Source organism: Grus americana, chromosome 28 (assembly GCF_028858705.1).
Source record: "Grus americana isolate bGruAme1 chromosome 28, bGruAme1.mat, whole genome shotgun sequence".
NCBI classification, from domain to species: domain Eukaryota; kingdom Metazoa; phylum Chordata; class Aves; order Gruiformes; family Gruidae; genus Grus; species Grus americana.
The window spans coordinates 262,749-289,317 of record NC_072879.1 but is presented as its reverse complement, the minus strand read 5'-3'; the positions used below and the strand labels follow the sequence as shown (position 1 = coordinate 289,317).

General features: G+C 36.6%; 1 protein-coding gene across 11 annotated transcripts in view; it reads right to left on the bottom strand.

Annotated features, from left to right (window-relative positions):
* Window positions 1-26,569, bottom strand: part of EPS15L1 (epidermal growth factor receptor pathway substrate 15 like 1) — a 46,226-nt gene that overhangs the window by 6,206 nt on the left and 13,451 nt on the right. For 3 of the 11 annotated variants that reach the window (XM_054805309.1, XM_054805318.1, XM_054805317.1), the window contains 14 exons: window positions 26,091-26,247; window positions 25,278-25,340; window positions 23,686-23,771; window positions 23,221-23,293; window positions 22,528-22,689; window positions 21,467-21,664; window positions 21,026-21,190; window positions 18,770-18,896; window positions 18,597-18,647; window positions 18,091-18,227; window positions 16,959-17,019; window positions 16,496-16,578; window positions 14,911-15,043; window positions 1,952-2,157 (listed from right to left, as the gene is read on the bottom strand). In XM_054805309.1, coding sequence (XP_054661284.1) covers window positions 1,952-2,157; window positions 14,911-15,043; window positions 16,496-16,578; window positions 16,959-17,019; window positions 18,091-18,227; window positions 18,597-18,647; window positions 18,770-18,896; window positions 21,026-21,190; window positions 21,467-21,664; window positions 22,528-22,689; window positions 23,221-23,293; window positions 23,686-23,771; window positions 25,278-25,340; window positions 26,091-26,247 — 1,702 coding nt within the window. Of the gene's footprint in view, window positions 1-1,951; window positions 2,158-14,906; window positions 15,044-16,495; window positions 16,579-16,958; window positions 17,020-17,662; window positions 17,773-18,090; window positions 18,228-18,596; window positions 18,648-18,769; window positions 18,897-21,025; window positions 21,191-21,466; window positions 21,665-22,527; window positions 22,690-23,220; window positions 23,294-23,685; window positions 23,772-25,277; window positions 25,341-26,090; window positions 26,248-26,569 lie in introns of those variants that run through there. The other 8 variants (XM_054805311.1, XM_054805316.1, XM_054805315.1 and 5 more) reach the window with 8 other exon arrangements.

The following is a 26,569-nucleotide window of genomic DNA, read 5'->3' as shown; positions in this document are numbered from 1 at the left end:
GGTTATTCCATTATGCAAACCTATGATTCTGTTCTCAGATTCCATAAACTCAAACTGTGTGTGAAAAAAACCTTCTGTAAGTAAAATTGCTTTTAATTTCCATTATGAACAAAGTTTCCCAAACATTAGGCAAAGACAAGCACAATATTCTTACTGATTATAAGGTAACTAGTACACTTAAGACTTCATACAGAAGGATTAGGAATTATCAAGTGTAGCAACATAATTGTGTTATAGGCAAGCAAAAAAACCCTAAACCAACAAACTGAAAAGAGCAGGTATCAAGTCTCTCTCTTTTCAGTCAAATTCAGTTAACCCTTTTTTTTTTTTCCTTACAGAAGTAGAAAGCAATTCACAAAACCAATTAAAAAATTAATTTCATTGGATGAAGTGCCACTTAACAGTAATTATAAGTGGCTACTGCTCAAGATCTCATTTTTCCTACTATTTCCTTGTCTTCTAAAGTTAATCTCATCTCCTAAAAACTTGATGGGACAGCAAATTTAACACTAGAGCACCCACTGGGATGGGGGTCAGAGATTTTGGTTAATCATTTGATACAATCACTCAGTGTAAGCCACGCTTTTAACTTAAGAAATGCGGTCTGTAAGAAAGACGACAATAGCTGGGCAACAGTCATTCCATTCCATTATTTGTCTTTCATTCAAGGAAGAAATTAAATGTTGTTCAAGAAATTTCAGATAAAGCAAGTTTTGCGTCTTATTTTTATTAAGAATGTCACCATTTTGTATACAATCACAGAATTTAACTGTGCAAATTCAACAGGCTAGTACTAACTGTGGTAAAGCATACATAATATCTTGAACTTTGACATCTTCAGTATCCCAGATAAATTAAAGCACTGAGGCCAGCTAAAAGTATGCACAGATGACCTCAACTAACAATATCAAATAGGAAAGTGATACACATTTACTATTAACTAATAACTAGGGGAAAAAAACATTAAAAATAAGCAACCTGAAAGATTCAGCTTAAAGACCTCCACTTGTTGAACACTGAACTGTGTCCATCAGAGTTAAGTAACGGATCGAGTTGGCAATTTTACTGCATGGCAATGTGACAGAACAAAAACACATGAAAGGAGGAAGAAGCCTGAGGCTGTGGATGGAACAGATTTCTTTCTACTCATGGAAGCACTAAGAACCACACTACTACTACTACATTTACAATGATTTCCAATTCAATAATGTACCTGCCAGCACTAAAAACAAAGCCAGGCTCTTAGAAACCCTGGTATTTTTTAATGAATGGGTACTTGGCTTTGCTTTCAAACCTTCTGATGCTGTCTTTTGGAGTGCAATATGGACGTTTGTATATTGGTTCTACAAAACAACTTTGTTTTCTTTGTCTAACAAGGGTTTTTCTACAATATCAGTAATTGGAACAAAATTCAACAGCTAAATTCTCAATCTCTGTCTTGTATATGTATCTTTATGATCATATTCCATTGTATACAGCAAGCATTGTGACAGGATTGTCAGAACTTTTTTCACAAGCAATTACAAATACTTTATGGAATCTTTCCCTTTAAGGATTTGCTTATCAGGATATGGTGAAATTGCTATATAAATGTTTTCAACAATTGTTTGTGAATCTTTACATCATTGGCTCCAGAAAAATCAGTTTACAAAATAGCCTCCATGCAACAAAAACAATACACAGATTCTGCTACAAAGAATTTGTGAGTAAAGGCACACTGTACTAAAATAATTTAAATGCAAGTAAACCCTTTAAAATTTAGTATGAAACTTTTTATTGAAATAATGCCTTTTTATTACAGAAATATTAATACAAAAACAATGAGGACAGCATGAAGGTACTAAGAGACAGAAGCCAGTGAACAGTAGGTTTGCAGTTAAAACAAAAACCCAACAGATTGCTGCAAGCAGAGCAGAAAGTGGTTTGCTCAGAGACAATGAACTTAACTTACAGAGCTGAAGTCTGCAAACCCCAAGGAAGAGTCTTTAGAAGTTTTACTTGAAGAGGAGGGAGCAAATGGATCTTTTCCACTAAATGGGTCCCCAAACCCCTTTTTACTTTGAAACGGGTCACTGCTGTCAGCCCCAAATGGCTGGAATGGATCATGGGGCTTGGGAAAATCTGAAGACCCAAGGTGGCTTACAGGAGTACTTTTACCTGGAAAGTTTAGGAAAAAAAAAAAAACAAAACAACAAAACAAACAAACAAAAGGAGAAAAAGAGAAGTTACTTACCATGGACAATGCAAACCCTTTAAATAGGAAATTGTGCTGATACACTTTAGCATCATCCATTCTTCCTGGGGTGGTTTAAAATTTAACCAAATAGAATGGTACTCATTGCTCAATGCAAATCATCTCAAACAGTTGTTTTATGTAAATGGATTTATTATCTTACTTACACATACTGCAATATTAATACCATCAAGATTTTAAATGATAAAACTCAATATAAAGACATTTGGCCAGAAGAATTCAACAAGTACGACTTTAGTTCATTTTCCAGGATTAGACATATTTCAAGTTTAAGTTTGGGATTATATAAAAGACAAAATATTTACAAATATATATCTCTCTCTCACTAAAAATAAATAATTAACCATGTTAAATAGAATTAAATAGTAACTTATCTGTGATTTTACAGAATGAATGCATTCTGTTTTTTTCCTGGAACTGGTTTATCCTTCTACCACCACGTGTACAAGGGAAAAGAGACTGATTAAGGAATCACCTTGTTCTGCAGTGATTGCTGGGCAACCTACCTTTTGTAGGTGACTGCCTTTTCTTATATTCCACCCCAATAGCAAATAAAATCACAAGAGCTATTGAGTATGCTCGTAAATAATGGTTGTGTATTTTATCTGTTGCAATTAGAACTTCAATGCTTATTTTTTAATTCCCCCTGCAAAAAGTCCTATTTTGTTAGGTCAAATAACTAAACAGATAAATGTCATTTTTTAAAAAAAGAAACAAATATTTACAACCTCCTGCATAATGACCTGAATTACATCCATTATTGGCATTAATAAAGCCATCATTTTTGAAACGTCCCATTCTTTGAACTATAATTTAATAGGAATCTTATAATTCATTCACATCAGGATGCGCATACTAGAAAAGCACAGAGAAATGGAGTCAAACCCCCAAATTTCAGAGTATGTACTTGGCACATCTAAGACATAGCCTGACAGCTTTTAAGAAGGTACTTTGGTAGTGGCTCATGAACTTCATAATATTTGCTCAAATCTGTGGAAATCCTCATTTGTCAAAGAGAAATAAAGATCAGCAAACTTGCACTAAATAAATAACCCATCGAGCAGCCTGTTTTTACCTGCCATTAAATCACAGCTCAGCCATCTCCCCTGTGCTCAGCCTGCCAGATGTACAGCCCTGTGCCGTCAGGGGCTCCACACCATGCCGATGGCATCTCCTTAATGATTGTACGGGCTGCAGGGACATACAGTCCTCAAACTCAGCCAGGCACAGATTTACAGGGGAGCTGAAGGAACCATGCAGACTCTTAGCTCAGTGTTCACATCATACTTGGGTCTCAGATGCAATGCAGTGACTGCTCGGAAGGCACTGTGCCTCAGGGAAAATGTGAAGCAATAAAGTGCACAGCTGAACAAGCAGACAGAAAGAGGCGTAGAAAACAAGACACATGCAGCAGGAGATATAACTGGATTTGTTTAGTCTTGAAGTGTGTTCAAGGGGAACCTGATCATAGGGGAACCTGTAGGCAAGTCTTCCATCACAAAAAAGGCTAATGGATTTAGATTTTAGCGAGAGAGATTTTAAATTAGACAATCTGTAACATTTTTAAAACTTAAGGATACCCAAGACTGCCTAGGGAACTTGCTGCATTCCATCATCATGTCTGTGAGGTGTGAGAAAGGGTTTCTAGAAATCACACTGGTTTACCTGCCTCGAAGCTGGAGGACAAATGAGATCTCAAAGTTCACTCCAGTACTGTTTTTCATGGTTTAGTACGTGCTCAATCCTGCTTAACAGATGTGGTGAGGACATACGGATCCCCATACTATCATCAACCACATGTGAGACTTCTAAAGACAGGCAGATCAGACTAGTGATTTGTCCTTCATGGAAGGAAGTAACAAAATACACAGGACATACCAGCGGCATTTGCTCTCCCCACAAGCATGGACCCTCCTGCACCCCAGTTTCAAACTGCCTTTCCTATCAACAGAGGCCATGGTTTCTTCTCTGAAACGGACTGCTGCATTTATGCCCCGCTCATTGCCATGGCCTTTAGGAGATCCCACCTTCAGTCACAGCTATGCAGTGTTAGGGAACTATGTAAACCTGGTAAGAGATTAGTAACTCAGCATTTTGTATATAATTCTCCAGATAAAAGAGCAACTTATTTTAAATTATAAAGAGAATAAAGTATCTTCATTTCTAATTTAAGGTCAAGGCAAAACATAAGCCCTCTGCATTTTATTACCTCCTTCCTTTATTGCCAGTTACTAGCAAGCAAATTCCCCCTGAGTATCCTTCACCCTATACTACCACAAACCAATTTTGATTGATAGAGGCAAAAATGATCTATTTTAAGCTGCCCTTTTCTTAGGTTAAATCTTCTGTTGCCGACACCTCTTTGTGGAATTGGTGACTGTTAATACAAGCACAGGGTTTGCAACGTATTTGCTCAGCAAACCTGTTTTTTTACTAGGTGGCCTGTTTAATTTTTGCAAGAAGCCCCTAGTGGTTTCAGAACATACACAAAGAGCGTCAGGGTTTCTCATGCTTCATCTTCACAACAGATCACAAAGAATAACTTTGCTGTAGAGGAAATGCCACCATGAATACTGGAGTTACTGCTAATAATATTGCAAATTTTTATTTTACTGAGTGCCATTTTCCTCAGATTTTTTTCAGTTAAAGAATAGAAGAGGGCTTTAATTTTGTTAATTTGAAGAAAAAGCGAAAGAGGGAAACCCTTACAAAATCAGGTTTATTTTTTGCAGAGCAATTTTAAGGGCAGAACCAATCCTGGCACTCACAACAGAGTCCTCAACGAGCCCTCTTTCCTACACTTTGTACGTTGCTTATAGTTTGTTTTATCCTGCCACACTCAGCAAACATGGTTTTGAGGCCTGGCAGAAGTTTGTTTGGTTCAGTTAAATGTTGAAATTTACTCATTTATTGGCCACCAATTAGTAATAACGCCACAGAATTATCTTTCTGACATCCTTGCTGGCTTACACCAAGTGTGAATCTCCCAGTGCAGTAAGTGCATATTGAAGTACATGAAGGTTTTTGTATTCCCGTGTTTAGCATCTCAAGAACGTGGGTACAGTATTTCTATAATGCAAAGCAAAAATACCCAAACCACACTGAAAAGTCACCAACTGAACTGAAGGACATTGGTAAAATCATAATATTGCAAAACATACTCTCAGTAGTAACTGAGATTGCATTAAACTTATATTCACTGGAGATTAAAAAATACTACATTTTAACATGATACTGCTCATCATTTTTGAGGCATGGCAGTACAAAAGTGCAAGCAAACAGTTGCAACCCTTACTTATTTGATTTTTCTGCTAATAGTTTCAGGGGAAAAAAGTTCAGAAAAAAGCAAAACAGGTCCTATTCTGAAACCACAGCAGTTTCAGCAGTTACCCAAGTGGTGCACCCAAACCACACCGAGGACTCACTTCAGCAAAAAGAGATGATGAACAAAATGGTTTACCACAGCAAATGCTGTTAACTTATAGTGAACTCCACCCATACCAAGGGTTTATCTAATTTCATACCCCACAGCAAACTTCAGGGTTGAGATCTATAGTTCAAGGCAAATATAATCTCACTGTTAGGATCCACTTACAGAATATGTCTTACTGAATTACAAGATATTGATAATGAAACAATGAAGTGGAACATTTATAGTTTTCTCTATATTCTATGTTTCAACGAGTTCTAACTTTCTGCTTAGAAGAGTATCTTATGGAATTATGAGAAGCAACGTGTTTTCATGTGGATTATGCATGCTCACAGGCAAACAGGGCAGAGGTGAGATGACATGACTTTAAACTTTCACTAAACAAGTGCTCCTTTCCAGGAAACTTTCTAAGGTGAAAAATATGCTTTAACAAGTCAGAATTGTGCTAGGTAGGATAGTGATAAGTAGTGATAGTGTGAGGCAAGCCCATACCTGCGATTATACTTGAACATATAATACCAGGGTTCCTACCTCTCACATCTTTTATACGCCAGAGGAAGTGTTACTCTAGAAAACCTCGGAGACTGTGCAGCATGTAAGGTGCCTCCCAGTACATCCTTCTCTCAGCACTTTACCAAATTTATGTATCATTCCTAACTTACTCAGCATGTTTTTCACCATGCTGTTAAATTATCCAGCTCTTCCACTGATGGAGAATAAGACTTTCATAAACTGTGAACTTTAGGAACTTAGAGAAAAAAATTTACTGGTTTTCAAAATGTGCTTGAAGGTTAGTTAAATTAAAACCAATTTTCTACAGAATACTGAAAAGTATTTGTCCTCAACAGGGGCTATTTCTGCACTGTATTTCAAATTCAACTGTTTGGTGATAAAGTTCTTTGCACAAAAATCACAATATATATTTTGAGTATCAGAAGGAAGAATTTTTCCTATGCAAAAAACCCTCGAAACTGTTTTTGCTTAATATTTGCAAAATTTGCAACTTGAGCTAGCCCGTAACTCTGAAAACTTTAGCTTAAGAGAAATATTCTCAAAACTATGAACTTCTTGAAAGGTGAGGTTAGAGAAATCGTTACAGATTCAGCCTAACAATCTGTTCTGAAACGGATTCTGATTAACCTCTTTCAACAATTGGTACTGAAATATCTTTATTGCGAGAGATCAGCATAAACAACAGAATCAAAGCGTGAATGGAATTTTTAGTTTGTGGCTGGGCAGGTGCTCCACCCATGAGTCATTTATCCTACACAACAAGGGATGCCTGAGTTCTAATGCAACTGTCAGGTCTTCTAGAAGGCATGAAAAAAAAAAAAGTTTTCCTGTCGGTCACAAACTTTGAAGCTGAATTTTTCACTCTCGGCTGCAGATGAGGAAAAAAATATAATAAAGGTAAACAGGCACTGTGCTACTTGTGAATAACCTCGGGTACTCAAGCAGCTCTACGGAAACAGGTGTGTGGTACCACTCAGAAAAACATAACACTCCTGTAGTCCTTTGATCACACAATGAGTAAAGAACAGAACTCTATACTGTCCTCTAGACCAAATGATTGATCCCCACAACTTGAATATGCCCGTGCAAATAAATGCAAGGGAATTATTTTACATTTTTTTTCAGATTAACACAATTCTTTCTTTTGTTCCTAACTCCTGATTACATTCTATTATACCTAACATGGCTTATTTCTTCTTAACATTATCTCACTAAACACACAGAGCAAATTTCTATGCAAATTCACATCCTGGGGATATTATACATGGTGCAGGTCAAAAAGAATGGCCACAAAAACGTGATGTGTTTAAACACTAAGGATTCATAAGACATCATTTTCTTTCAAGAAAGGAAATCAGTAAATGCACACAACAAAGCATTCAGGCTTTGGTTTGCATGTTTTTTTCAAGCAAGATACTGAACAAACTGTGAAGTCTTAATTTTCATCTAATTGAGACATTGAAGACACAGCATAGGCAAACAAACACTACTGAAACACATTTATATGTCCAACTCAAAAAGGAGCAAAGATCTATGCTCGTTTCTCACTGAAAGCTGTCAATATGAGGTCAATGTGAACTGATAGTGCTCTTGTACTGCTTTATAGATGAAAAATAGGTCTAAAATGGTAAAAACAGTCAAACCATAAAATGCCTTATATTTAGAGAAGTAACACATATGAAAAAGAACTATATTTATCGTTGACATAAAGGAGGAGGAAGCATCAAATACAAAGGAAGACAGCAGCAGAACAGGGCTGTACAAACATCGCCTTTCCGTGAGCTGCTTGCACTGCCCTTCTGACTCGTGCAACATAGTGCTGGCTGACAGCACTAAGCATCTGATTATGTGCAGTAGTTGTAAGAGGCATATAAAATGGCTCAAGGGGTGCAAAAGACATCCCAGAGAGTGAATCTAGCTCAAAAGCTTCCAGTTAGACAATCCTGGTCCAGGTAAGCCTGGAACATGTGTGCATACCCCATCTGGGTATCTGCTCAGTAAAGCTCTAAAGTAAAATTGCCTTCTGAATATTTTCTTTCAGTACAGATTCTTAATCATGAGCACTTAGTGGGCAAATCTATCTTAAATTGACCTTCCAAGGTCCATGCACCATATGAACAGAATGGAAAGCTGCTCTATGAGTTGGCTGATAATTTTGCTTGCATTTCTAGCTTCTCTGGGGCTGACAATAACCTTCTCCAGCAACCACACTTGCGAGAAAAGGGCAAAGCATCCTGGCCCAAAACTAGGAATTATTATTTCTGTAAATGATGGATTACAACATGCATCTCAGCTAAAAGAGCTTTCAGATTAGCTCAATAAACTATTAAGATCCAGAAGATCTTAATAGATTTTTAATAGATCTTAAAGCCCTGACCCCTTTTCATTTTTTTTAAGCCACCAACAGGTTCACATAAAACTTCTCTTTATCTGTCAACTGGCAAGATGAAAAAAGTAGGACTCAGTCAGAGTTTGCTTAAGTCAGCAGGGGCCTTTTCTGACTTCATTTGGTGGGACAGCAAAATATATCTAGCAGTTTGGTAATTTGTGATTTGGTAAAAGCACTGAACCCTAACACCTTGGCTGGTTAAATTTATTATCAATAACATCATTAGTGTTATTTGGTAATAATTTCTAGTCACGTATATTAAAGACTGTGTAAACCTTTGTGCTCACACTGAGGTTTTCTGGGCCTCCACAAGCCAGGCACCTCTGAGGGATTAGAATCATACTTCCTAATTCAAGGGCAGGCTGGTTAGGCCCCTGTTCTGTCTTCTCAAGACTTTTTCCAATATTTTGACATTTAAAACCACTACCAGTCATAAAAACAACGTGAGAACAGAATCGAAGTCCTTAACTCGAAGACAGAGGTGTTAACCACTAACCTCTGAAATGCCAATTTATAAATTCAGTTGCCATCATACATCAGAGCTACAGAGAATAAATGGATAAAAAACCACAAAGCCGAAGTTCTTTGACAAACTCACTGTGTGCAGTCTGGAATAGTAATTTATAGAATCCCAGAATCCCAGACTGGTTTGGGTTGGAAGGGACCTCACAGCCCATCCAGTCCCACCCCCCTGCCACGGGCAGGGACACCCTCCACTAGCCCAGGTTGCCCAAAGCCCCATCCAACCTGGCCTTGAACACTGCCAGGGAGCCAGGGGCAGCCACAGCTTCTCTGGGCACCCTGTGCCAGGGCCTCACCGCCCTCATGGTAAAGAATTTCTTTCTAACATCTAATCTAAATCTACCCTCTTTTAGTTTAATTGTATTTCCCAATATAATTTATTTTACTACCTGTATTTCAAATAGCAGCTAAATAAAACCACTCATTTCTTTCTTAGACAGGATGAATTCAATATGTAGTCCTTTGAATTCCAAGTTACGTGATATGTTTCTGCTATTTATGTATTGGCATCCCAAAGAAAAACTGAATTTTTAAAAGCACATTAGCATCGAAGAAATTCACTATTAATACAATACAATACTCACCACCTCTATTAGTCACTAACATACAATATATTTAAGAAAAATTATAACATTTACACAGGCTAAAAAAAAGCTAGTGATAAAAATAATTGGTTTTATTAAACAATCATTGCAAGAAGAAAGCACACTGCAACTGGAAAGTACGTTTTCTTCCTGCGTTTTTAGGACTTTTATATTCTTTCAAGGTTAAAAAGGTCAAAACCACTATAAGCAAGCAATAAAAATTTAGAAGAGGTTGAAGGTTACACACTGGTTAGTGGTGAAGGTTCTTCCACTAATATCACTGGTTAACAGTACTGTTATAACCGCAATGTGGAATGCATGGTGCTGCATTTAAAGGAAGTGGTAAGGGTGGGGCAAAAGCTGTAGGTCCCACGATCAAAGCACTAGAGCATTGAATTTTACTTATAACCCAATCACTGACACCCACACAGCAACTTCCTGTACTTTAAAAAAAAAAAGAAAAAAAAAGAAAAAAAAAGAAAAAAGAGGAAAAAAATCTGTTTCTCTCTTTTTGTAATCAACAACTTTTACCTAGAAACTAGTTAGCGGTGAACTCTGACTGATTTCAATCTGCAGCTCATGGCAGAAAACATAATTATTGATCTGTGAGAACCTACAAGAACCATTCTAACTGACAGGTTTCAGTGGATCAGCTCTTTCAGACTTTTTTATTCTTAACTACACAAAAGTCCTACAAAATCCAAGAACTACTATAAGAAATATAAAGCAACCAGAAGTTCAGTAGTGCTAAACACTACAGGTAATCCTCTATAACAGAAAATAAGATGTACTTACACATCTACAGAACTTAGCTATGTTTTAGGACCACTTGAGAAAATAATTTGCACTGGAATTCAGATCCCTGTAACAGGGCACCTTTGCTTTAGTATGTCAATATACACTACTATTAATTTTGTTAATATAAGTAATTAATACTGTCTTGTTTTCTGTTTATCACAGCCCATTATGCAAAGCACAGGCTTGTTTATATCTGGATTATTTTGTGGTGCTTTCTGAGCGTTATTCAAGATATAGCATCAATAAATATAGAAAACCTTCCACTTCTTTCCAAAGAAAGCTTCAAGTTCTCCAGTACCGCCTAGTGAACATCAAATTACTTCAACCAAATCCCAGGAGAGCTGTACGAAACCTAATGTCCATTAGGAACTTCATGAAGAGAAAGAACACGCACATACTCCCTTGGGGATTTTTATTACAGCAGTCTAGTCAGAAGAGCTAAAGAGCTTTTTCTTAGCTGATCTTCCTCAACCTAAAAAGAGAATCTTAAATCAGGTAAGGGACAGAGAGGCTGATTTTTCAAATCTTGGCATGTAACAGATATGTTGGACCTTTGATGTACACTGGTATCCAGGCTTGCTTCTTCTGAAACACCTTCTTCTTGTCATTCTCTATTTTATTCACTGATTTATTAGCCTTCCTCCAATTCTCTTTAAAGATTCTGCATTTTGCCTTTAAATAGTGATATTGAAAAAAACAAAACAAAGCATTGGATCAGAAAAACAAACATGAAATTTCTCTTGGACCAAGCAGAGATCAGTTTAAGACTCTGTAACATCTAAAAGATCTTACAAGACACTGGTTCAAAAAGGAGAAAGAAGAAAAATAATTTATGAAGAACAGAACAAGCATAAGCCTGAGATTCAGCCTAAGATACAACTTTAAGGAAATAATCTCATGATTGTCACCCCCTCTCTTAACCTTAGTTTTCGAGAAGGGAAAGATACAGATCTCAAGGGTGTCTAATCCACGCCACACAGTAAGCGCCTATCCTTGCCAGATAGTAACAACCACAGGCAGCTTTGAACTGAAGTATCTGCCAATACAGTCAGCAGATCATAGCTGCTTCTCAATGTCCAAGCTTTGGGAAAAAAAACCCAAACCAAACACCACTGAAAACCAACCAACAAACCAAAACAACCAACCAATCTTCACTTTACAAGCAGCCAGCAAACAGGTCAGGATTTATAAGGCCAGATGATGATTACCCACTGCAACCCTGGTACCGACAAAGCCGGCAGTAGCAGAGAAGCTCCCTTAAGCATGGTATGAAAACTGTCTTCCAGAGCCTTTATATGAGAGCAGCTAATGTGAACTACACGTTTCTTTTCCAGGTTTTTTTCCAGGTGCATCTGAAGGCCTTTTGATCTGACCTTCACTAAATGGCAAACAGAGGATATGTCAGAAGTGCTTCCCTGGTCTTGTGCTCAGTTCCAAAGGTTTGCTCTGCCTTTGTCTTTGTCAAGAAGTGAGACCTGATGCCCAATTCCACATTCATCTGGACAAAACCTAGACAAGGTGGGCAAGAAGGGAACTATGGCATGCTTTGGCCACGCCATGATTGTCCAGGACACCCTGCAATACCTCAATGGATCCATCACACAATGCTTGCATGTCACATAACCCCTAAAAACCTTTGCATATAGAAAAGCCCTGAACCGGGAACAATCCCTGGTGGATTTTGCTAGTTTCCCCTATCAACAACTACTTGGGAAATCAGATAGCTTTCAATGCCCTGCAAAAATATTTACTACTATTTTCTACTTGACTGTAGAGTGTCAAGTAGAGGACAAGTCAAGCTTTATATTAGATCTTCACTGCACCTGCCTAACAAAATGCAAACAAACCACACAAGTCCTTGTCAATATTAAAAATCCCTCCCAACAGAAAGAACAGTTTTACTAAAAAGAGTATGAACTGGGAACAGAAAGGCAAACTATAGATTTGTCTGGTAATAACTAGCATTTATTCATCCTTCAGCAAGATCTTTATCACCTACTTGTTTTTTAATTAAATAGACCAATGAGAAAGGTAAGAAACAACGGAAGTTTCTTGTCTGTTGTTTGTTTTCTGAGCAGCGTTCCCATTTCTAACACACACTTGTACGCCTGTATCTCTTGCTAGAATCGCAGTATATTACTATATAATTTCTCATGCTTTAAGTAACCACTGAAGATTGCTTTAGTTGTGGAAGGAAGGGAGGAGTATAACTGCATAAGCACATGAGGCTCATTTGCTTTAAAAAAAACCCCCTGCTTTGTTTCCTCCTTAGTCTATTTTATCATAACAACATTTGCTTTTGGTAGAGCAGTGGAACCTTACAAATATTGTGTCTCCCAAGAAGAGGGGAAGGTACACATTTAAACAAATTTTTTAAAAGACTGATTAGAGGCTGAGTGCACATGTCTAAAATCAAAACGAATTATTAAAGCTAAATGTTCTCCAAAATTCCTCAGTATGTACAAAAGAGGGAATGAAGAGACATAAATCAAAAAAACCCAAACAAACCCATATAGGTGAGTCAATCCTATGGCATGTATTTCTCATCTTTGCTGCTTACTTTTATACTGTATTTGCTAGGAAGAATCACGTTTCAAACAAGAAATAGAAAGAAACCACATGAAAGAGGTAATATAGGTGTATTTAGTATTTTTTTGACTCATTCAACTTTATATAGGCCCTTTAAACACTAGATTATTTTATGTAGACATTTCTTAAAAAGAAAAAGATGGCCACTTACATACTTTCCTTGAAAACCGAATAAGGAGAGAAAAATAACATCACTCACAATGGCAAATAAGATTACCTCCAGCTTTTCTATTTCTACTTTTATTCATTTGTGTCCTATTAGTTGATATTTTTCAACATTACATATCATGGGTTTTTTTAATTACTAAAGGCTCTCTAGTACCCCAATAGCAGAAAATATTTACACAAAGCATGGATGGAACAGACCGCTTCAAGAACTTTTCCACAATCCTGACAAATTTTCATCAATACTCACCTACACAGAACCTCCTAATTTGGTTTCAGGGTTTTAGTATGCATCATCATCTCTTGAGCAACAGAATCACAGTAATAGGAACAAATGCTGCAGCAATGGCCTGCTCATAAGTCTACTCTATTAGATAATATTTTCCAAACCTTGGATCAATCTATGGGATAGTTAATGACATCTTCAGTATACCCTAGTAATAGAAATCACTTATTACACAAGGAGCTAGTTTTAGCATAACTGGTTTGCAAAACCAGCCAGATCAACAATACCTGTTATAAACAGGATGGGTGCAGGGTGCATGCTTTGCTCCAAAATGCAACAGCACAAAGGTAGACAATCCACATATTTAGACAAGGAGATATTAATAATAGATCTGTTTTCTTTGTATTATGCTTCTTAACAGTGTCAGTAGATACACGAGAATATGAGATGTTGATCCACATGTTTAGTGCAAAATTATGTGCCTATTCGTAAGCAGAATCCAGCTTTTTTTTTTTTTTTGAGCCAACTAAATGTTCACTACTAGTATTAACTGAATTATACCACTGTTGCTAAAAGGAGACTTGAAACTAACAGCTCTACATGGCTTCAGTTCTTAAAACAGTTTCACTGGTATCTGAATATTTTGAAAATCAACTCTAGGGAGGGCGAACAAATAGAAGTTGAATCTCCATTAAAAGAGATCTTATTTTCAATTCAGAAGATTCATACATTTCTAAGAATTTCCATACATAATGGACTTGAAGAAGGAACAAGCTGTACATTCAGAAAGTAGTTTATATTTAATTAATGCAGCAATGCGTGAATGCAAGAATGATCAGATCAGGACAGGTCCATCTAGCCCTGTACCCTGTTCTTGTTAGTATTTAGTGGCAGATACTTCAGGAAGAACATCAAAACAAGGTAAAGATCCAGCCATGCTTCAAGACTACCTTACAAACATTCAGCAATACAAGAGCCAGAGAGAGTATTTTGGCTTTTGGTAGACCCTGTTGCCCTTGTTGGATTTTTCTTCTAAGATTTATCTAGTTGTTTTTTTAAGCCCATTTATATGTTTTTGCATTCACTATATTCTCTGGCCAAAAAAAAAAAAAAAAAAAAAAGTAAAAAAAAAATCCTAAAGTTAGCATTTACTAATCTCATTTGTTGCCTGCTTGGAAAAGACAGAATTTTTTTCCCCCATTTTTCCCTGCCACAAGTGATTTTACAGATCTGTCCTACCACTCCCTAATCATCTGTTTTCCAGTCTGAAGAGTACTGGTCTGGTTTACTGACAATTTCTGTCAATTTACTGCTAATCTCATACCTTCTTCCATGGTTGAAGTATAAGATAATGAGATAAGGACAAGTTGACAGTCTTCTATGTCCAATAATATACAGAAAATTGGGGCAACTGGCTATTAAAAAAAAAAACCTCCTTACCACTGGGTGGCTTTGGCCGTGGAGGGACATTTTTCTTCGGTGGTAACGCTGGTGTGTCTGATTTGCTTTTGAAAGGGTCATCTGAGAATCCCATCCCTCCAAAAGAGGAGGCGAAGGGGTCTGAAGCTACTGACTACATGAGGAAAAAAAAGACAAAAAGAATGTAAGCTCATTGTAGAGTATCTGTTGTTTCATGAAAGCTACAAGTTAACTCAAGTAAAAGCATTAACTTAAAAAAAATGAGGACAGATTTACCAAATTATGTCAATGGTGTAAGAGGCTAACGCCCACTGACAGAGGTGCTAGGATTTCATTAACATTCAAAAGTACTTATGATCTTAATCACTTAAGTACTTCTAGAACATTTAGTTCTAGCAAAAAGCTGATGAGAAACATAAAAGGAAGTAAAACTCTACTTTTTACTATTTGGCAATGAACAGTCACACTACAGTCCGACCTTCACTCTAATAAACAGAACCATGATAGAAACTGGAAAAACATGGTGGAATGCAGAATGGATAGCTTTTTCCCAAGCTTTTCTTAAGTTACAAACAGGTATTTGTGTTTTTTGTTTGTTTGTTTGTTTTGTTTTGTGTAAAAGCTCAGGGAAAATTCCAAAACCATGTTTTTTTACTATTTCCTATATTCATCTGGCTCTTGTGAAGGACTCTCCTATTGATTAAAAAAGACACAAAAATTATGCCATGTAGGGAAATTTATCATCCTGAAATGAAGACAGAGGGATTTTGTAGGCAAAGCTAAAGCTCGCAGTCGGACCTTCACTGCAAGTTCTCTCTCAAGCCAAACACGGCAATATTTGTAAAGACTGTTGCCACCTAGTGGAGAGCTAAAATCCCCACAAAAAACCAGTAAGAAAAGTTAGAAACCCCCCCTCAAGAAGTTTAATTAGTCAAAGTCGTCTGATAATCTATTTTCTAGTTAACGTTTACTCTACAATGTTCAAGGGTTAAGTGCAAAAAGTTGGGTGGCTCACGTCAACTGTAAATTCCAAACTCCAAGATAACAGCAGACTATGACTGGTCCAGGTGATGAGGTAAGGACTTAGTTCTGTCTGAAATACCCTATATATTCAGTTTATACCAAGAAACCAAGTAAACAGCAATTCTGTTAAGAGCTATGAAATGTCAGCACACCATGTTTTCCACCTTCCTCTAGTTCCCTGTACTCATGGAGAAGCTTAAGAACAAGTCAGGATACTATGAGAGTTGGAAGTATCCAAGAAGCAGACTTCAGGACTTAGAGGAAGGTTGGACACTGAAATACATTAATACCTGGAACAACTACATTTTCTTACAAGTAAAAACTAGAAATTATTTCTTTTGCTCCTCTGGTATTTGAAACTGTTTGTGAAAAGTTGATTTATCCCTGCTGAATCTACCACCAAAGACTTTGCCATATCTGAGATGGATGGAAAATGCTTTGCTAAGTTACTGGTGAGGTTGATCGGAAAAAAAACTAACAAAAGTGGGCTGTCAGCTGAAAAGTTACAATCATATCACACCTTTAAAAAAAGTGTCTGTACATACATTTTCAAAAGAACAGTTGGTTTCCTTGTAACCTTTACCTTTGACATCTGACTGAAGTCTGCAAATCCCTCACCACTACTGAAAGCACTGCTTCCAAATGGATCCAATGTTCCAAATGGATCTGAAATAGATATGGGGGGAAAAAAAGTTATTTAAAATAATACTTAAGAATATGAAGAAAGCTGGGTGCCAATGAAGTACAAAACTAGGCAAGTGATTAAAAAACACTTGTATTTTGATCTGGCATGAGATGTTAGAAGAGGATTCCATAAAACAATAGATTTTCTACCAGTTGTTTGGAGGACATCGGGGGGGAGGAGAAAAGAAAAAAGTGAAGTATATAGTGTATGTGAAGATTTAACCTTCACAATCCAAACTAGGACCACAATGATATTTGCCAACAGTTCACAAGACACTTTATTCTCAACTTTTACATTTGATTCTTCTTTCATAAAGATACACCTCCTTATTCATCTTCATGAGAAAATTTTTTCATCTTACCTGGACCCTTTGAAGAGATACTGGAAGACGTAAAAGGATCACTGCTTTCAAAAGGGTCAGGCTAAATAAGAACAGATGTAGATAATTATTGTTCTGCTGTACTGTGCATTTATGCATATCAAAATCTCTTGCTTTAAGACAAATTATTTCCAATTTCAGACCGCTCTGTTCAGTGGACATATAGTAGGATAAAATTGACTGATTATATGAAATTTGCATTATTAGTGCATTTTGCTATCGATAGCCTTGAACAAAACATCAAGTACCTACAAGTGAAACACATTCAAGTGATAAGTGTATCACACTGAAATACAAGCAGTATTAGTTACCAGGGCAAAATAAGAAATGACACCCAGAAGCGTTCAGTCTTTAATCAACAGAGACTGAATATTCAGGTCAGGCATTTACATTATTATTAATTCAGAGACTCTGTATATCGCTTCTTTGTAAACAGATGGTGTTTGCAGTTGCTCTTCACTTTGAAAAGTCTGCTGTTATCTAAGTACAAACGTGTATCGCAAGACAAACTAACCTCCCACTGACTGCTACTGGGATACTGTTCTAACACTTGGGTGGCAATAGTCAATGAATGCCATAAGGGTGAGGGAAAGGATTAATTAAAAAAACAAAACAAAAAATCCATACCCACCCCCAAAACAACCACACACATACACGTAAGGACAGCTTAAGAACTGTGACTATACATTTGACAAACGTGTTCTGTGCAGTCCTTCCACAGTGTTGGCTCTATTGTCTGTTGGTGGCTCAGTAATCCTTTAGCCAGATCAGTTCCTCGATCCGATTCACTATGTGACTGCACAAATAGAAACATCGATGGAATGGAGGTAATGGTGCGAATGAGCAGGTGCCGGTGGGTTGCAAGTCCCAACAGAGAAAAAAAAATAAAATCCACCTAACTGCATCTTCAGGTTGAATACACATCATTATCATGGAACTGGAAAGAACAAAATGCTGATTGCCTTAACAATCCATAATTTTAAGAAGAAAATGAATCATATTTCATCGGTTAGGAGAAAAGTATTTAGTGATATTTTGTTCCTTTTAGCTTTCAGACAATAAGCTTGTAAATAGTAAAAAAAATCTGTTATGTGTAGATTTAAAAATTACTGACCTTTGAGGGTAAAGTGGGGGGTTTTGTGAATGGATCTGAGGTAAATGGGTCACTCTTCACCTGTTTCTTGAAGAAATCTTCAGGGGCAGAACTACGAAATGGGTCACTTTCCTTAAATGGATCACCTCCAAATGGATCTAGAAGGAGTATGAAAAGGTAAATAGAATGTAGCACCTAGTGTGTCCATAATGAACCATTCTATATTTGACATCACACTCACTGATGTAATTTTTCTTATAAAAGCAAAAAGTGATTTGGTATATCTGATAAAAAACTTCCAGGTATTTACTAAGGTTGGACAAGTACATGTTTATATTAAGGTTATGGAGTTAATAAAGAGTTACACGCATGCTATTAACATCTTGATCCTGAATGCACACCCTGACAGGTTTCTAAGTTCCCACATGCAAATCAAAAAATCTGAAGCCAGGGAAACCTTGGAAATCTTTGTGTCTGGCTACAAATTGTTTATATCATATCTGCCCTGTCATCAAAAGGGCTATTACCTGCTGGAGCAGGTGGTTGTTCTGCAAAAGGATCATGCTGGAATGGGTCACCTATGCAGAATAGAAAGATCATTTGTTTTATCCACTATTTAGCAAGATGATAAAAGTTTTGTGAAATATCATTTACTCAACAATTGGTCTTCAAGGTCTCAGGTAAGCTGTTGCTCACTTACTGCCTTTGAAAGGGTCTGCTCCCTTAAATGGATCAGATTTGAAAGGATCTTCTGACTGGAATGGGTCCGTATGCAATTCTTGTGTATTATTGTTAAACATCAAGGCTTTATTCTTAAATGGATCATCCTAAAAATTAAGAGGAGAAACATTACAGCAACTTACCACGATTAAAATGCTTAGTTACCCGTTTAGCAGAAATTCTATGGTATCTTGGTTTCTGATGATCTTAAAAATTTCTTCCTAAAGAACTTTCCGAATAAGTGGCTTCTAAGCAGAAGTAGAAAGAAATATGTAGCCTGAGGCTACACAGAACATCAAAAGTCTATACAGATAACAGTAAAAGTTTAAACTGTTTCTCATATTAATATATTCACTTCTCAAATACTTAAATAACAAAACCAAACAAAACTCTCAACCACCATGCTATCCCAACATTCTTCTCTCCCAGTTATTTTACAGCTCAGCTTCAGGTAAGACAGTTATTTAAAAGAAAAGGATCCACAAATCATTTGTGGACTACAAATACAAGAAATTACTACTGAGTAGTTACACTCAAGATTGCTTCTTGTTGGCTCATTCTTGAGCTTAAAGCTAGCTCCAAGCACTGATTTCACATTACAAAGCACTACACGGCAGGAAGAGTGTCACCCCAACACTTTGATGATAGCTTTATCAGCGGAGGCCAACGTATAGCTTTGCCAAGTTACAAAAAAACCCCTGAGTGAACAAGTAGCAAACTGAAATTATGAAACAACATCATCACATTTGTTGGTGTCTCATACTCCTGTCTTTTGTCTGGTTTGGGTCTCTTTGATGAAACCAGTCCCTGCCACAGTTGCCATATTCGCAAACAGCACCTGTACACAGAGCTCCATTGACAGACAAGGCCATTCAACTCTAACATCAGAAATATCTAATAACAACTACCCACTTACACTGCCTCCAACAGTAGGAAGATACGGGATTTCTTTCATCCCTTTACAAGATGCAAACAAAGAAGTCATTAATTAATACTTCTCAGAACAGCAGGGAGGGAGGTGGGGAGAGGAGGAAGAGGAAGAATTAAGAAATATGAAATGGACACGATGGTTTAAAAAATTTGCTATGAACATATAGTGGAGTTTTTTTCCAGTAAGTGATTCTCAGGTTTTGGAAAGAAGAGAAATATCTGGCAGTTTCCAGTAGAAGTTAAACATAAAGTTTATGCAGGCCATGCAAGCACAGAAACTAAACACTAAAGTGTTTTCAGGCCATGTCTCTCAATATATTGTTGTTTTTAATCTACAATTTTCTTCTTTCGAGCATTTCGGTTTTTACAGAGAAAGTGTAAAGCAGGGCATAAAGGCAGCATGTCTGCTGAATATTTACTGATATGCTATACACGATATATATTTAACTTCATACTAAACCTACAGTAAAGACTGTGCTTACAAAGGTTCTGGAAAGTATGTTACCATAATGAGGAAGCACCAAGTAGACGTGCAAGTAGAATCAAGCAAGTATGCAACTTCTGTATTTAAAACGAAGAAATAGGCTTAAAAATGAAAAATCTTGTGATTTATTAAATATCCAAATCAACGATACCCAAAAGAAATTGACAGGAAAAATCTTTAAGAACCTGAGGGATCTTATGCATTGGGAAAAACACTGATTAAAAGAAAACATAATAAATTAGTTAAATAATGCTGGAATTGTTTCAGCAGAAGAGAACTATCTATGTATTTTGGGAAGGGAACATGTTTTTTACTGAAATACATAATAAACATAGCTTATTGTAAAGGAGAAATTTGTATAGGTTCTTTTGGAAATAAGGAAGTAGTACATCAAAGGGAAGTTTATGGCAAGAGAAGGTTTCACCTTGGTAAAATGGAGAACTTGCAAGAAACCAAACCAGTTGAATTGAAAATAAAGTCTTACCTATTTCCTGAGGCTTAAGATGTGCCAGGTTAGAAATCAAGGGGCCACATGACCTTTTCTTTTTGTTTACATAATTACAGTTTGCTTACATATCCATTCCCTTAGGGTTACACAGGCACAAAATCCTAACACAAGATCTAACCCAAAGCTTAAAAATCTGTGTTTCGACGAGCATTAAAACCTTTGCCTTGCACTGAAGATTGCCACCTTGCAGGGATCACAGTATTTGCTAACAAACCAAAAGCCAACTAAACAAACATAACAATTTCAGATTAGGTGCAAGTTACAAACCTAATTATTGTAAAATACACTAAAGAACAGTAATTTTTTTTTCTTACCATAGCTCCATAATTGCTTCTTTCTGTCTGCCCAAGGCCTTCACTTATGTCTGCTAAATTTGTCAGACTACCACCGTGAATCCCATTGAGAGCTTCGTTATATTCTTCTACACTCTTATTGACTTCTTGATGACTCTCTTGAAGTTGAGAAAGTTTACTTCTTGCCTAAGCAGTGAAGAACGCTTTAGTATGTTACGCATTCAGTAACACTGTCATTCTCGCATTCTCGTTAAACATGGTTGCCACAGAGTTGCATTTTCCCCCCCACCAGAGTTGAAATCTTCCTGACTCAAGCTGGGAATTAACCTACTAAGCACCAATCAAGAAGGTTATTTCATGAACCAGTATTTTTTTTCCTCTTCCTTCTCATCTTTCTAGGTGATGTTCAACATTCAGTCTTTCAAGAAGCAAAAAAGAAGTTGTATAAACTACAGTGAATACCTGGTTTATTTCTTCCTGTGTTGATTTTAGAGATTTGATTATTGTTTCAAGCTGCACTTTTCCAGCCTGGATACTCTGCTCTAGCTGAGTCTCTTCTTGCTGGAGGCGATTCAGCTCTGCTTTTGCTCTATTAAGGTCATCTTCCTGTGATTTTAAATCTGATTCCTGAGATTGAATCTGCATTTTTAGTGATGAGATCTGAAACAAAATGTTAAAAAAAATCAGAGTGGAATTTGAAATAAATGTAACTTAATAAATTATGAATGTATAATAAATAATAGAAAGTTGTAAAGCAACCTATTGACTGCTAAGGAAAGTAACAAAAACTTAGTATGAAGAACTGCACGCTTCTTATTATGTTACACAAAATCCTTGATAAAAGCACATTCAATAAACCAAAGAAATATTAATATTTTAAATGACAGAAATACCACACTAATTAGAAAGGTAATTAAAAGGTATTTCTTAGATGGTTACCTTGTAGTTTTCAGAACTTGGCTCCTTTTCCATTCAAACATTTATCAAGTATCATGAAGTTGATTTTTTAACTCTGGTAAGAGTTAAAATTACACAGTTGCATATGACTCTCCTTATACACTTTCTTACATGACCTTATACACTAAGTTTCTACATTAAGATAACGTCCTAACTACACTGGCAATTGTATCCCCCTGAAAACTCACTTTTAACTCAGAATACTGACGAGGTTTGCAGTGATCAAAACATGCACCACTGCCCATGGACTGTCTCCTGGGTCAGGAATAATGCTTCTCAATCAATTACCCTATTAGGTTGAATAAATGTTTCATATATTCACAGAACAATAACAATTTATGTAGAAAGGGACCTCTGGAGATTATCTGGTTCAACCCTCCACTTATGACCATTATGAAAGGCATTTAGGTTAGCAAAATTCTTCATTGGACCTATGTATTTGTGTGGAAATTGCTATTTATGGTAAAAATGAATAAACAAAGCAAACTTATTCATTAAATAAATAGAATTTCCTTCAACAAAAGACACAATACTCTCGAGCATGCCCAGAATTAACGTATACTCACCACCTGTGTTTCTTCCTGGCATTTCTGCCTTACATCATTCAGCATATCTTTCAGTTTGGCTTTCTGCTGGTCCATTTCATCCAGGCGGTCTTGGGCATCTTGTTTCTGAGCTTCTAGCTCTTGCAAGTTACTTGTCTCCCTATCTAAATCATTTTGCAGCTCCTGAGAAAAATTCCACAGTTTGTAACTTACATTTAGCTGTTATCTTATAGGAATGATCAACCACAGACAAACAGGCTAGCTAAATCCAGATGATTTTCTATGTCATATAGGCTATTCCTCGCATGCGTATGTTTTGTTCTTGTATGAGACATCAGGAAACAAATCAGTGCCCGCAAGATGGAAAGAGACTGTGACACAGAGCACGTGTAATTGAGCTATCCTAATTATCAAAACCAATACTCTTTGAACAATGATTTCCTTAATTACAGTATTAGTCAAGCACTAACAAAAAAGACATTTCAAACTGTTCATGTATCATCTTCTATTTATCTTAACCAGCATCAGAAGAAAACATTTCTGATGGAGAACACGAAAAACAAAGATCTTTCCGTAAGTTAGAGGAAAATCCTGTGAAAGGAGGAAACACTTGCCCAGAAGTAACAAAAGGAAAGATAGAAGAAAGAATGCTTAATTCCCCGTAAATTATTCTAGATTAAAATGAAAACTAATAATGATAAATAGAGTTTTTACCTGAACTTCATTGGTTTTCTGTCTGATTGATTCTTCCTTTTCCCTAATGTCCTGCTCTAGTGAGTATTTTTCTCTGCAAGATAAACAAGCACATGTATTCATGATTAGTTAAATAATACAACACACACATGCAGACACACAAAAATCAATTAAATATTAATCTGGAAACACCACATAGCCAAAAATGCCAGCCCATATTCTGATATATTCTTTAAAGGAGTAAAGGTGTATACATATCAATTATTCTTTGAAAAATACTATCTGTGCCATAATCAATCTTCTGAAGTCACCTGGTAGAATCCATAATTCGCTAACTGTAGGGTATCAGTGGGAGATTGGCCACCAACTTCAGTGACAAGTAACGATAAACTGACTAAAAGAAAACAAAAGTAACGGATGCAGCACTACTATATACTTAATTGATTCTCCTACTCCAGGATTTTGTTAATAGTTCACAATTATTACCTCTGCAGCTGTGCAATTTCTTGACTAATATCATCCAGTTCCTTCACCCCTGTAAATTCTCCTGATCCAACGGAACTTGAACTATCCTGTTAAGAATGAAATCGTCTATTAAAATGCCAAGTTGTAACAGAAGATCTTCCTTTACAAAGACCGAGGACAAAGGTGGGACACAATCCTCATTACATGCATTTCCAAAAGTCTATGGGAGGCATCAAATTATTATGCAACAACCACTGAGCACGCCACACAATTCTATCTGTGAGACAGCAGAATTTTCTCTGTGCCCATTTAACAGATGGGATAGTCAAAATACACAGCTGTTAAAGGACATGCACAATGTCAACAAATAAACTGCAGGCAACGGTAAAATTAAAATTCAAAACCCAGCTCCGCTATAGTCGACAGCAAAGCTTCCAGGGAACTTAACGAAATCAGATTGTAACTTCAGTCTTCTTGAGCCCCGCTACAAATTAATGCCAATTTCTGCAATTATACCAATTTCCTGCAGATCATTTCTACAGCCATTCAGGTGTAGAACAGGGAAGATGCAGAGGGTATCCCTTTTAGATAAGAAAATTGTCATTATAAGTTATTAAGAAAGGATCTCAGCATTTGGTACAAAATTTGTCATTATTATAAAAAGGATTGCTAGTTCTTTGAAAAAAAAAAAATCATTGCAACTGAGCAAAAACTGCAACACTGAACCCACTGCTAGTATGACAAATTGGGAGACCTACCATTTTTAAATAGCATTTTAAAAAGAAGAAAGTACAGTTTGCCTGCTTTGCTCACTTTGAGATTGCTGTAGTAACCACAGAAAGTTTGGCTTTATTCAATATTAAAAAAACTGAAGAACCCAACCAACAAACTGCAAACAGATAGCATAGTAAAATGTGACATTTTTTGAGCATGTCTTTTGCTAATATGCCATTAATTAATCATAAATAACAACAACAACCCGGGATAATTTTTCAAGCCAGCAAATCAAAAGCTTCCGATATCACTTATTTTCAGACCACATACAGATTTGCTGAGACCCCTGTACGCTGTACAGGATCATAATACGGTGTTACCCGATATGATTATGAAATAAGTGAAAATGAGCTGCTGCATTGGTTAGGATAACACAGTTCATTGTTCCACATGAACAGAAAACTAATCTGGTATGTTCACAGTAGCATACAGTTTATTTCATGTTCTATTCACCTAAAACCACAGTAGATGGAAAAAAAAAAATAAATACAATGAATGGAAAACAATCGGAAGCTTAAAGCTCTCGCACCAAAGTATATTTATTGCCCACAGCTTCAGGGAATTAGTACGTAACTTTAACATGCCAACATTGAGTTGCCTGTCAAAGAATTTCTTGACAGACTAATGCATCCCAAATCATTGAAGGAAGCGATATCACCAGGTCAACAGCCAATGCTGGTAACTTCATGCTACTGTGACATTATCATCATGCCAAGAGCAAGTGTCACTGAACACAAGAGCAAAGAGACAGGAGGAGGTGTAGAAATAAAAACTTTTTTAAAGTTACAAGTAGCATACATAAGCAAATTTGCATTCTTTTGGACGTTACAATTACTCACACGACGCATTTCTGTTAGTGCTGAGATCTCAGTTCCTACAGGGGTCAAGTAACCTGACAGAGTCTATAGAAAAAGGATATAGGAAAAACCTTAAAAGGACCAGAGCAATAGCAGCAATTAAAATACACTGAGAAGCTCAAAAGCTTTCTGGTTAGTGAAAGTCAAAAAAGGAAAGGAAAATACTGTATAATTTACAGAAAAGACAAATGTATTGGCATGATAGAAGTACTTATGCGTTTAAGTTTCAGAAATTAACACACTATTGAGGAAAGGAACAAAGCAGCGTTCGGCAAAAGATCAGGCACTCCAGTAAAATGGTATTAACAGTGATGAATACAGGACTATGGACTGTCACACTAACAAGGGAGGAATCCACCACCGACTCCTAGAAACTAGGAAGTCATCACTCTTCCTTTAGCCATTAAAAAATTGTACATTTTCACGGGAGGAATTTGGTACTGATCACAGTCAGGTACAGGCTACTAAACCAGCTTTTAATAGTTGCTTTTAACAGTTCCCTGAAGTTAAATAGAACCTTCTGTATGATAAAGGAGTATTTTTCATACTAGACTTTTCTCAGTGTTATTATTCCTTTATTTATGCAATATTCTACCGCATTTTTTCTTCACGTTTTGTTAAAAAATTATGTATATTTTCAAATATTAAAGAATTTTGTAAGAAGAGATTAAAAAAAATAATTTGGCAATTCTTTACCATAATATTACAAGAAAAAATTTGCAAAATTAATACTCAAAGCCCACTACTTTCAGAGCACATCAGTTCAGTATTACCTACAAATAATCAGTAACTTACCTGTATGGGAGTGTTCCTCTCTGTGGGAGGGATCATATCTGGGGACAACACTTGTGGAGGATCAATCCCTTTACTGACCTTCTGTTGAATGAGATACATTGCTAGTGCAAACTGATCTTTGCTTAGCTTTCCCATCTGTCTTGTGTCTGCCAAGGCCCTGGTAAGAAATAGATCATACTTATAAACAAGAAAAGCTTATTTCTCCACTACCAAGCAGCCTGAAATATGACATACACACGTAATTTTCTTTTGATTCAGCCTCTTCAGAGCTTGCTTATTCTAGTGAAAGAGTTCCATAAACAGAGCAGTATTTTATTAGATGTATTTAACTGAATAGAACAGCGTTACTCTGAGAAAATATTTAGAGCACTAGAACTTCAAAGAACAATCACAATTCACAGACTGACCTATGCCTCACTCCCAGAAAAGCAAAGTGAGTATTTCTTTCTCCCTTATAGCCCACAATCGAAGTATGGCAA